Genomic DNA, 12,259 nt, shown 5'->3' on the forward strand with positions numbered 1-12,259 from the left:
CACGAGGTCAGCAGCTCCAACTGCCCAGGCCACAGGCCTCAGGCCTCAGCTGGGTCCTAGCACCGTGCACGGACCTTCTGGAGCCACAGCTCGTACCGGCACGGCGTGGGGCTGGGACAGCCGCCAGGGCATCCTGCCTCGGGCACTGGAAGGGAAGCATGACTTTGTCAAAAACTGCCGAGAGGGTGAACTTGCAGTCTGCCTGCTGCCAGGGCCTCCTGGCCTCCGAGGCGGCGCGGCCCTCGAGGGGAAGACCAGAGGAGCGCGGCTCGGCTGGGGGACTGTCCCGGGAGGGGCGTGCGTCCAGCTGGCTGACGCCAGTGCTGTGGTGGGACAGGGACCGGCCTCCGGTGCCGCCATTGTGACAGCGTTGGGCGGGCAGGGCCTGGGTGCAGGTTCTAGAGTCGGCGAGTCGGAGGCGGGTCCAGCCGGTGCCCTGAGCGCCCTGGGCCTGCGGGCAGGCGGGCACTCACACGGCCGTTCCCTCGGACGTGCAGCCCCCTGCACCCGAGGAGGCGGGCAGCGTCCTGCTCCGGAGCGGGGCCGCCTGCTCACGCCCCCGTCTGTCCTTGCAGGTGTGGCCGACGAGGACGCCTTCCGGGAGGCCTGCCGGCTCCGAGGCCAGCACGCGCTGCCGGAGCAGCCCGCTGGCACCAGCGCCCGCCCCCTGCGGCCCCGCAGGCCCACCCCGCCGCCCAAGCACGAGGAGGACAACGAGCCGGGCCGCCCGCGGGCCGCCGGCCACTGGGAGCCCTCCACCTCAGCAGGTGTGCGGAGGGAAACTGAGGCAGAGCGCCCCCCCAGGGACGTGCCCCGTCCTGCCCAAGGCCAGCGAGGACAGAAATCACTGCTGTGCTGTGTCCTCACCTGATGGGCAGGATGGGCAGGTGCGGCCGGTCAGCTGACCTTGCAGGTAGGGGAGGCGCCTCTCGGAGACCCCACGATTAAAACGGGGTGCCACCTTCTGTATGAAGTGTGTTGTCTTGGCACGGGTGCAGGTGCCACGGTCAGCGGGTGCAGCTTCCACCCTCGGTGCTCCTTTCGTGACGGATCCCCCAGGCGGCCCTTCCCCGGCCAAGTAACGCAGGCCGCCGGGCTCTGTCCGGCGGGGCTCTGTCCGGCGGGGGTGCTGAGCCCGCTGCTTCCTGCGGGCTGGTGGCCGTGACGGCCTCCCCGTGCTGCCTGCCTCAGGTTCTCGGGGGCCTGTTCCAGGTCCCGGGGCTGTGTTCCTATTCCAGGTCCCGGGGGGCTCTGAGGGTGCAGCTGTCCTGCAGGCCATGTGGGAGGAAAAGGCTCACCTTGGTCTTCTGTGTCTCAAGACAGCGTGAGGTTCACTCCGTGACTTAGGGCGGAAATAGGTTTCTATCGAAATCCATCTCTGGGGTAGAAGGAAGTGTCCCATCCATGCCCCCACCCCCAGGGCCAGCCATGCCAACGACGCCTCCCGGGGACGGCCAAGGGCCTCAGGAAGGACCTGTTGGCCGTGACTGGCTGTTGGCCAGGATTCCCTGTCCCCTCCTGGAGCTCGGGGGCTGGCATGCGGGCGGGACCGGCCGTTCGGGGCCTGGGCCAGGCAGGGCTCACCTCCCGGGACGAGCGCCGCTGGCAGTGATTTAGTGGGCGGACAGGCCAGCTCAGACCCTGGTCAGGATGCCCCAGTTCCCAGGAGGCAGGCGTGTGGTCCAGGCAGTCTAGTCTCCCAGGGCAGGGCCGCCGCCCGCCGGCCGGGCCGAAGCTGCAGCCAGCCCAGTGCCAGGCCGTGTCCGGATGTCCGGTGGCATGGAAGGCACTCAGTCACTTGCTGGAGAACCCGGGAGCGCCAGCATTAGCAGAGGACACAGAGCCATTCTCTGAAACCACGTGCCTTTGTCAGTGTCTACACTGGGCCTGTGGGTCCCGCAGGGAGGGGGCATCTCATTGTGAGCGCCGGCTCTGGGGACCCAGCCCCCCGGGGAGCATTTCTGAATGTTGGAGTGAAACATTTTTTGTTGTTTTCTTCTTTAAAATCAACTTATGAGACGTTGAGAAGATTGAGCGTGTCACACGGAATTAAAGGCGTGACTCTCCCACAGACATGCAGCGAGCGGTCAGGCGGTAGAAGTGCCTGAAGGAGGAGCAAGGAGGGGGCAGCGAGGCCCTGCAGGGCGCGGCGGCCGGCAGCTCCCTCCGCAGCGGCCATGGCGGGGCCCCTCCCGCAGCTGCCGGCCCGCTTCATGCTGGCCCCTCCCTGAGCTGGCCTGGCCATCGTCCGCCATATCCAAGTCCTGAGTAACGTTCCTGGAGAGGAAGCGGGGCAGTGCCGCCGGGGCTCCGCGAGGCCCGGGTGCTGGGGGAGGCCCGCGCGCTCCGTGTGGCGGCAGGATGCAGGGGGCCTGCCGTCCGGTGACAGCCCTGGCCCTGGCTCTGGGCCCCAGGCCCGGCACGGCAGCAGGGGCAGGGGAAGCAGCTTCAGTTGCTGGCATTTGGCTTTAAAAATATATATATATTGTATTTTTATTGATTTCAGAGAGGAATGGGGGGTGGAGAGAGAGAGAGAAACGTCCATGATGAGAGAGAATCCTCGGTCAGCTGCCTCCTGCACTCCCCTCACTGGGGTGCGAGCCCACAGCCTGGGCATGTGCCCTCGACCAGAATCAAACCTGGGACCCTCAGTCCGCAGGCCGACGCTGTATCCACTGAGCCAAGCATTTGACTTCTTAACGTGTGTTGCCTTCCACTCTGATCGATAAAGCTCGCGGCTCATTTCTGACGTCACGCGTGTGCCCTTGCACAGCCCAGGACCAGCAGTGGCCAGGAGGACGGGAGGTCGGCTTCTGCGTGAGGCACGCTCCTGCAGGGGTGGCTGCGGGAAGGACTAAGAAACTCCTGCGCAGGGAAAACTCAGGAATGAGGGTCTCCATCCTTAACTCTTGCTAAACACTTTTACGTTTATGTTTAGAGAGAGGAAGGGAGAGAGCGAGTGAGAGAAACATTGACTGGTTCCCTCCTACCCCCACCCCAACTGGGGATCGAACCCACAACCTGGGACGACGCTCCAACTGAGCCACCGGCCAGGATGCCCTTAACTCTGCTGGGACCTGCGGCCGCGCCCTCTCTGCGGGCTGAAGGCGGGCTGGGCGCAGGTCTGGGGGTGGAGCGCAGTGAACCTGGCTGCTTGCCCCACGTGTCCAGCCCCACGTGTCCCCTCGAGATCCCTGGAGGCCGGCCCACGTCTTCTGCTCTGTTTGGTTTAAATGAATGTGAACCTTGAGCATTTAAGGAGATAGCAGAGGAGTTGTTATACAAGGAGCCCGAGCGCCCGCCCTGCCACTCACCCGCACCCGTGCGGGGTCTGCCCGAGCGGGGCCTGGTTTCCTTCCAGTCCTGACCCGCGTCAGGAAGGACCTGCCCAGAGCGAGCACCCCGCTGGTCTTCGTTCTTTTAAATACGTTTTTATTGATTTCAGAGAGGAAGGGGGAGGGAGAGAGAGATGGAAACATCACTGAGAGAATCACCGATCAGCTGCCTCCTGCACGCCCCCCACTGGGGACCAAGCTTACAACCCGGGCATGTGCCCTGGCAGGAATCAACCGTGACCGCCTGGTTCCTAAGTCGATGGTCAACCACTGAGCCACGCTGGCCGGACCTCCGGTGCTCTTACACTTAGAAATGCAGGCCGGATAAGAATCGGAGTGAGAGGCCTTCCCCTTTCTGCACGTTGGTGGGGTGTCTGGCCTCCCACGAGCCTCGGGCCTCCCCTGCGCCTCAGCCCCCTCATCACGTCCCACTCCTTGCAGTCACGTCGGGATGCAGCGAGGGCTCCGCGGCTCTGGTCCCACGTGTCCCCTCTGTCAGGTCCTCTGCCAGGGCTCACCTCGGGGGCTGCGACCTCCTGCTGGAAGGTTCGGGTGGAGGCTGGTGAAGGCCCCGCCGAGAACCCAGGCGCCGAGCCTGGTGTTTGTGCCGGCCAGCGAGAGCAGGCGCGCTGCTGCACAGGAGTCTGAGGGACCCAGCCACGGGGCTGTGACACCTGCCATGTCACTGAGCTGTGTCCCCCTAGTGGGCGGCTGAGGTCGGGGCCGGAGACGCTGTGGGATGTTCCGTAGCTCAGCTCCTCAGGGTGCCGGGTGGCCGCCCCACAGGCCTCAGCCCGTGTGTGCAGAGCTGCTTCGGGCAGAGGTACCCCCGGGCAGCGGGGTGCTGGTCCCGCAGGGCAGACTGGTGGGGGCGCGGGACGCCAGGGATGCTGTGCCTGGGGCGGGCCGGCGGCGGCCATGCGCCGTGGTGTGGGCGCGGCCGTGTGCGGAGGCGGGCTCCGTGGCTGCGTGCCGCGGCGGGACAGTGGCGTGGGGGAGCTGCGCGCAGTGTTTCACAAGCCGTGTCTCCCTAGGACTGAAAGAAGGCGGCAAGAGGAAGAAGCCGAAGCACAGAGACGAGTCCAAGAAGAAGAAGGCGACCAAGGGGCAGCACTAGAGCGGGGCGCCGGCGTCCGCGGTGTGTGTGCGATAGGGCCCCGCTCCCGCCCGCCGCCCCTCAGCCCGCGGGCCTCAGCCAGCACCCAGACGGCGATGCCTGGGCAGGGTCAGGGCTCTTGCTTGTTCTCAACGGTGCGGCCGCTAGCTTTGGGGACTGACGGTGGACGGCACCGGGCTCTCCCGGGGCTGGGGGAGCCGGAGGTGGCGAGTGTAGTGACTCCAGTAACACACATCACCCCTGACGCCGGGCCGTCCTGTCCGCCACCTCACTGAGCCGGTACCCCGGCCTCGGAGTGAGCGCGGTGCCCCGTGTGCTGTGATTAGTGCCCGTCTCTCCTTCCCTCCACCCGCTGGTCCCGTAGCACGTGCCCGGGGCCCTCCCCAGCTTTGCTCCGAGCTTGGGAGCAGGCGGCTGCCTGGCCCGCGGGCCCCGCAGACAGGAACTCGAGTTTCAGCTGCGGCCTCCTGTCTGCCGGCCTCGCTCTGCCTCCTCTGCACGGCCCGCTGCCTGTGACGACCCTCCGCGAAGACCTGCTGTCCACCGCCTGCCCTCCCCCGTGCAAACAGCAATTGTGAAACATGTGGATGTGACGTAAAATGCCAGCACCTCGGGCCTGCAGCGCTGAGCCGCGGCCGGTGCGGCCACGGGGCGGCTCCTGTGTGGGGCGCCGCGGGCCGGGCCGGCACGGAATAAAGTGTGAGCACCACCCGCTGCGGCCTCCTTCACGCCTCGGCCGCGCTGGCCTCAGCGGGCGCCGGCTCAGTTCGGGCTGGGGGGGGGGGGGGGGGGTGTTTTGGGGCAAAGGCTGGATTCTGAGGTGACACCTGCTGAACAGCGGGAGGCCAGCAGCCGCCGGGGACACGGCTCCCGAACATCCTGCCCGTGGCCACCGGCTGCCCCGGAGGCCGGCCCCGCTGTCCTGAGTGGGGCTCATCCTGTCCCTGGAGCTTCTGAGGGACCTGGAGGGATGGTTTCATGGCACTTGTCCCTCGCTGTCCCTGGAGGCCAGTTGCCCTGGAGCAGCGTCTGGGGTGGTGTCAGGCCCCGGCATGACAAGTGCTGGTGCAGCCGTGGGCCCTGCCCGCCGCGGGGCCAGCCCCGTGAGCGGAGAGGCCCCGCGCCCGCGGAGGGTCCTCGCGCCGGCCCGGCTGCCTCTCACCTGCTGAGGTCACCTCTGGGGCAGAGCCTTTGGCCGGTGCTGGGAGGATTAAAGCTGCCAAACCCTCCAGCCGCACTGTGGAGTGCTCGCGTGTTCGCAGGAAATGGCCTGGAGCCCCAAACCCTCCCCGAGCCCCTCGCAGCGAGGACACGGGACACCCTCGAGCCTCGTTCGCACCTGGAGACATGGGGCCGAGGCGGGCCAGCGGTCACACCCCATCTTCTTTTTGCCAAAATAGGTTTTAGTGGGTGGCCAGACGTCCCACTTTTGGCGGGACAGTCCCGATTTTTAACAATTTGTCTCGCGTCCTGTGACATTTTAAAACAGTCCCAATTTTTGGAAAGATTCTTTTAAAACGCAGTGGGACGCGGGACAAATTGTTAAGAATTGGGACGTCTGGTTACCTTAGTCTACGTTCTTGTCCTGGTTGGGCGGCTTGCCCAGGGCAGACCTTCTCACACCTCTGCCCGCCTGGCTCCGCCCACAGGGCACACAGCGGGCCAGCTCCGCGGGCACTGCCCTGCTCTGGGCTGTCAGGACGGTCGGGGCTCGCCCTGCTGTAGGCAAGTCTCCGTGCGCAGAGGGAGTGGGTGCGCGGCGGCCCTGGCCCAGCGGTGCCCTGTCCGGCTCCATCCTGCCAGCTGGCCGGTGGAGCCCAGACCCCAAGGCCGGGATTCTACCTGGACGGCAGGCTCCAGCTCCTGCCCCGAGGGCTCGCCGAGCGGCTCTCCAGGTGCCACTGTCCACAGGCAGCCCCGTCCCTGGGGGACTCTTCCCGGATCAGCGCGACCCTGAGAGCCTGTTAGCAGCGCCCCGGTGTGCTGGCACTGGGCCCCCGCCGCCCACGGCGGCCTCGCCGGGGGCAGGTGTGGGCGGGCCCGCTCCCGCCTGTGATGCGCTCCCACGTGTGGAGCCGGGCGGGGCGGGCAGATCAGTGTGTGTGTCAGGGACCACCGCCCCCCACACTGGACTCCCTGCCTGTCCCGGGGGTGTGACGGTGCCTCGCGGATGCCTCGCTGGTGTCCTGGCACCTGCCGGTTCCCTCTGCCGTCCGAGGGGAGGGCCCGCCTGCCGTCCACTGGCCCACGGCCGGGGCGGCACCCCCTGTGGCCGAGGCGTCGGGGGCAAGAGCAGGAGTGGGTGTGAGGGGTTCAGCCACCAAGCACACCGCCCAGGGTGCCCCTCCTCCGCGGTCAGTCCTCCCTGGCCCTCCAGCACTCCATGTCCCTGCCACTGGCCATCCACAGAGGCCCTGGGCACGCCTGTGCGGGCCGGTGCCGCTGCTCACCTCGCGCCGGCTCACAGGCTTCGCTCCGTGCATTCGTTCTCAGGGAACAAATGCAGTCCGGTGTTCGTCATAAAGTTTCTCTGAGGAGCCATCGCCCAGCGAGAGGCCCAGGTGGCCCGACAAGGGGCCCTCAGCCCTGCCCGCCCGGGGGCGGCCTGGGCGCACTGGCCGGGCTCGCCAGAGCCCCGGGCCTGAGGCCCCCCCTGGGAAACGCTGCCTGTCCCGGGGCACACCCTGTTCCTCATGTGCCCCGTCAGCCCAGGGCGGGCGGAGAGGGGAGCCTGGGCTTCTGTGGGCATGTCGGCTTGGGCGGTGCTGTGCCCGTGGCCTGGCCATCTCACTCCTTCCACAGCTGACACGGTCCTGGGCCTCAGTGTGAAGTGGGGTGGGAGCTGCAGTTACACAGGCCCCAGACCGGGGGTCCACACGAGGTTGGCGGCCCCTACACACCGCCTGCTTCAGGCCACACCTCCCCCCTCCCCCTGTCCCGGGGCCTGGAGTCCTCCCCACCTCCCCTCCTCCTCCTCCTTCTCCTCAGCTGCCACACCTGCCTCCGCAGTGGCTCCTGCTGGTTTTCTTTGTTGTTAATCTTCACCCAAGGATATTTTTCCCTTTTTCTTTTTCTTATTTTCAAAAAGATATATTTGTATTGTTTTCAGAGAGGAAAAAGGGAGAGAGAGAAACTTCAATAATGAGAGAGAACCATTGATCGGCTCCCTCCTGCACGCCCCCTTCTGGGGATTGAGCTCACAACCCAGGCATGTGCCCTTAACTGGAATTGAACCCAGGACCCTTCAGTCCACAGGCTCTATCCACTGAGCCAAACCAGCGAGGGCTCCATTGATTTTTAGAGAGAATGGAAGGGAGGGAGAAGGGGAGGGCGAGAGAAACATCAATGTGAGAGGCACACCTATTGGTTCCCTCCCGTATGTGCCCTGACCAGGGCCAGGGATTGAGCATACAACCCAGGTACGTGCTCTTGGCTGGGTATTGAACCCCAGACCCTTTGGTGCACAGGCCAACACTAACCACTGAGCAACTGGCCAGGGTGGCTGCTGCTGGTTTTGGGTTTGTCTCAGTGTTTATGAGCATGTTATACGTGTGAATTAATGCTCTAAGCCAGTGGTTGGCAAACTCATTAGTCCACAGAGCCAAGTATCAACAGTACGACGATTGAAATTTCTTTTGAGAGCCACATTTTTAAAACTTCTTCTAACGCCACTTCTTCAAAATAGACTCGCCCAGGCCGTGGCATTTTGTGGAAGAGCCACACTCAAGGGGCCAAAGAGCCACATGTAGCTTGCGAGCCGCAGTTTGCCGACCACTAAGCAGACATTATAGTTACGACTATTGCATGTAAATGACTGCCACCCCACGCCGCGTCTGCCAGGCTGCCTGGCTGTGGAGGTGCGCGGCCTGGGGCGCCTGGCGTGCCGTCGCCCGGCTGCTGTGTTTAGACCAGTGTTTCCCAAACTTCTCTCATGATGAGAATCACCTGGTGGAGTTGTTAAAACAGATTCCTGAATCCCAACTAAGAAGTGCTAAACTAGAATTCTTGAGAACATATAGGTAAAATTGCATACCTAACTTAGTGCTCTGTATATAAAATCTGTCTTAGAGCACTAGTTAAGTATACAATTTTACCTATATGTTCCCAAAAATTCTAGTTTAGCACTTCTTAGTTGGGATTCAGGAATCTGTGTTTTAACAACTCCACCAGGTGATTCTCATCATGAGAGAAGGTTGGGAAACACTGGTTTAGACCATCACGCGTCCCCATGGCCCATGTCCGTTGCGAGATTTGCCTTGTCAGTGTCCACACCCAGTGTCCATGGCCTTCTCCCGCCACAGGCAGCGTATCAGGTGACAGATGACCCATCAGGCGACGGTGACCCTATAGGTGGCCGGTGACTCTAGGTGACGGGTGACCCTACAGGCATTGGTGACCTCACAGGTTACAGATGACCGTGACCCCATAGGTTACAGGTGAATCCACAGGCCACAGGTGGCTCTAAAGGTGACAGGGACCCTGCCAGCTGTGGGAAGGCCTAGTGGCCACCAGTCCTGAGGCAGCGACCACCTCCTGCAGGGTGTGGGCACTGGGGCGTCACCTCACTGTCCTCCCATCGCCCAGGCTGCAGGGGCCGCAGTGTCACTCCCTGTGGTCTCTAGCCTGCCCCTCGCCACGCCCTTCCCTGCTCACCCGCACGGAGCACACGCCGAGCTTGTCTGACCCCGTACCATGCCCAGTTCCCCTGCTGGGCTCTCCTCCCGCTCCACCCAGACCCCTTCCCAGCTGAAGTGGCTCAGTGGTTGAGCGTTGACCTAGGAACCAAGAGGTCATGGGTTCCCGGTCCGGGCACCTGCCAGGCTGTGGGCTTGATCCCCAGTGGGGGCATGCAGGAGACACCCAATCAATGATTCTCATTCTTGATGTTTCTATCTCTCCCTCTCCCTCTCTGAAGCCAATAAAAATGTAAAAATAAAAACACACTGCACCCTGGCCCCCGGGTGCAGCTGGTCCCTACGGGGACCCTTGGCCCGTGGGGCCGCCGCAGACCCACAGGCCGGTGTGAGGACCTCTCCCCCGCCTTCCTCTGGCTGCTTGAAGAAGGGGTTTGCAGCCGCAGCACAGGCTGGAGCTGGAGCTGCTGGTCGCTGGCTGGATGCAGGTCGTCGCAGAGGGATGGTCAGTGCAGATACACCGTGGGCTTTCCGCCGCCTGATGGGCCAGGAGACCATGGACACCAGGTGTGGGTGGTCCTACCAACGTGCCCGTGGCCCTCACCCCCGGCCAGGCCTCAGGGCCCTGGCAGGAGCCCGTGCTGAGCCTGCCCTGGGGGAAGGCAGCACCTCACTAACCCCCAGACAGACAGACTCGGTGCTGCCTGGCAGGACTCTGCCGAGAAGAGGTTCCCAAGAGCAGAGTAGACAGGGGTGGGGGGGAAGCAGGCTGGCACCTTAGTCTCTTCCCTCAACTCCCGACTCCGTATTGCACCATCTTGGCACAGGGACCCTGCTCTCAGGAATCAGCTAGGATGGGGTTTCTGTGCAGTAATATACATTTTTAATTTCTTTATTGATTAAGGTATCACATATTAGTCCTCAACCCCCCATTCCAATTCCCCACCCCTCCCCACTCATGCCCCCACCCCTCTATTGTCCTTGACCCCTGGTTAGGCTCATATGTGTGCACATAAGTCCTTTGGTTGATCTCTCCCTTTTATCCCCACCCTCCCTCTGAGGTCCAACAGTCTGACCCATGGCTCCTTATCTCTGGGTCTGTTCTTGTTCATCAGCCTGTGTTGGTCACCATTTCCCCCAAATGAGTGAGATCATGTCCTACTGGAAGTTACTTATAAGAATTGAAAATGAGACAAGCACTAATGGTTACGCTGAAAGGCATATGAATCAGTCTGTAGTGAGTTTCTTTCTGGGCCAACAGTTCTTTTGAGACCCAATTTCAGTGTCAAACAGTTCCTTATGTGTACATGTCAGCAATGATATTTCAGTTCTGGATGGTGGACAAATGGTGGTTGCATTAATATTTTGGTGTCCCAACTTTTCAAACCCCAAATAAAATATTTTCTGAAATATTGGGTAATCATGGACATGGGTAAGACCTCAGGCAGGGTGGCATTTCATGGTGCAATCCTTGACGTGGGCACAAGAGGGCGCCTCCACTAAAGAAATGAGGGCTGTGGTCAGGAACCTCGCCTCCACCGGGCCCCCCCAGCATGCACACACAAACACGCCTGCACACAGGGGCACATGCATACCACGCAGTAAAGTAAATGAGTCAGTCTTGCTGTCATTATGTCCCAGTTAAGGCTGAAATGAGTTTGAGGGAGGGGAGCAGCGCCTATATTGCCCCCTCAGCAAAATAAAATAAAACGGGAGAAAAGATGAGCGGGTTTGAACGGAATGGCCAGCAATATGCAAGGCGGGGAGGTCCCCGGGGCGAGGCTCCTGTTTCCGGTGTGGCCCCTCCCTGGGCCTCGGCCTTGTCCGGAGGTAACCGCCTTGAGAAGCAGCCTCGCCTTCGCGCCCTGCGGCGCCGCGGGGCCGGGGATCGGGCGGCCGCCGTGGGGCCTGGCACGCGCGGCGGTCCAGGTGAGAGTGGACCCACAGGCTCCCCAGCAGCAGCGCGTGTGTGTGAAGCGATGCCCTGTTTCTTAATCCTCACCGGAGGGCATTTTCCCATTGGCTTTTAGCGTTACAGGGAGCAAGGGAGAGAGGGACGGATTGGCTGCCTCCCACTTGTGCCCGGGACTCTGGCCCTTTGCCTTTCGGTGCGGGTGTGTGTGTGTGTGTGTGTGTGTGTGCGCGCGTGCGTGTGCGCTCTAACCACTGAGCGCACAGGAAGCCCTGATGCCGGTGCACAGAGAGCGCAGTCCCCCGCCCGCACTCCCGGCGCCCGGGCCTGGCTCGGGGGCGGTGGCCGCGCAGGCCTTCCCCCGGCGGCGGGTGTGGGGCGCCATCGCCCCGGAGGCTGAGGGCCCGCGCCCCGAGGTTCACAGCTGGGGCCCACGAGCCGCCCCGCCCCGCCACGGCCGCCGGTGCCGGGAGCGGGTCCGGCCGCGGGTCCGGCGGGGCTCTGGCAGAACCCGGAGGGGCGGGGCCACGCCGCTGGGGCCGCCCCTGATTGGCTGCCGGCCGCGGCGCAGTTGCTAGGAGGCGCCGGCCCCGCCCCCCTCCTAGCGCGCGGTGGATGACGGACGCGCCCGGGGTCTGGGTGCGGGCGCCGCCCCTTCCGCTCCTGCGGAGACGCCGGTCCCCACGGGCGGCCGCGGGTCCGAGGCCCAGCCCCGGGGCCCAGCGCCGTCCGTTCTCATGCAAAAGGCGGCCGAGGGCGGCGCCCGCTGTTTGTTCTGGAAAAACTGTGAGGCTCTCCGTGACCCCTGTGACCTCGGGGCCATTCTTCTGTGTGACTGAGACAATGGATGGCGCTGCGGCTTTCCTCCGTCCGCTTCCCTTCGTCCCACCTCCGCCCGAGGCCGAGGAGCACTGGCCGCAAACGGCCTAGCCATGGGGCCAGACCAGGGGGGAGGGCCAGAGGGGGAGGGGCCCGGCCAGGGGGAGGGGCCCGGCCAGAGGGGGAGGGGCCCGGCCAGGACGGGAGGGGCCCGGCCAGGGGGGGAGGGGCCCTGCCAGGAGGGGAGGGGCCCGGCCAGGGGGGAGGGGCCCTGCCAGGAGGGGAGGGGCCCGGCCAGGGGGAGGGGCCCTGCCAGAGGGGGAGGGGCCCGGCCATGGGGGAGGGGCCCGGCCAGAGCGGGGAGGGGCCTGGCCAGGGGGGAGGGGCCCGGCCATGGGAGAGGGGCCCGGCCAGAGGGGGGAGGGGCCCGGCCAGAGGGGGG

At 64.1% G+C, this 12,259-nt stretch overlaps 1 protein-coding gene across 6 annotated transcripts in view; it reads left to right on the forward strand.

The window, feature by feature from the left end:
* DNAJB6 (DnaJ heat shock protein family (Hsp40) member B6) overlaps nt 1-5,161 on the forward strand; it is a 61,171-nt gene extending 56,010 nt beyond the window's left edge. For 4 of the 6 annotated variants that reach the window (XM_084897554.1, XM_084897556.1, XM_084897557.1 and 1 more), the window contains exons 9-10: nt 576-913; nt 4,370-5,161. In XM_084897554.1, the coding sequence (XP_084753680.1) occupies nt 576-871 (296 nt within the window). In that variant the 3' untranslated portion in view covers nt 872-913; nt 4,370-5,161. The remainder of the gene's footprint in view (nt 1-575; nt 914-4,369) is intronic. The other 2 variants (XM_084897559.1, XM_084897558.1) reach the window with 1 other exon arrangement.
* Nucleotides 5,162-12,259: the final 7,098 nt, after the last annotated feature.

This window comes from Pipistrellus hanaki (genome assembly GCF_964339955.1).
Source record: "Pipistrellus hanaki genome assembly, chromosome: 10".
NCBI lineage: Eukaryota > Metazoa > Chordata > Mammalia > Chiroptera > Vespertilionidae > Pipistrellus > Pipistrellus hanaki.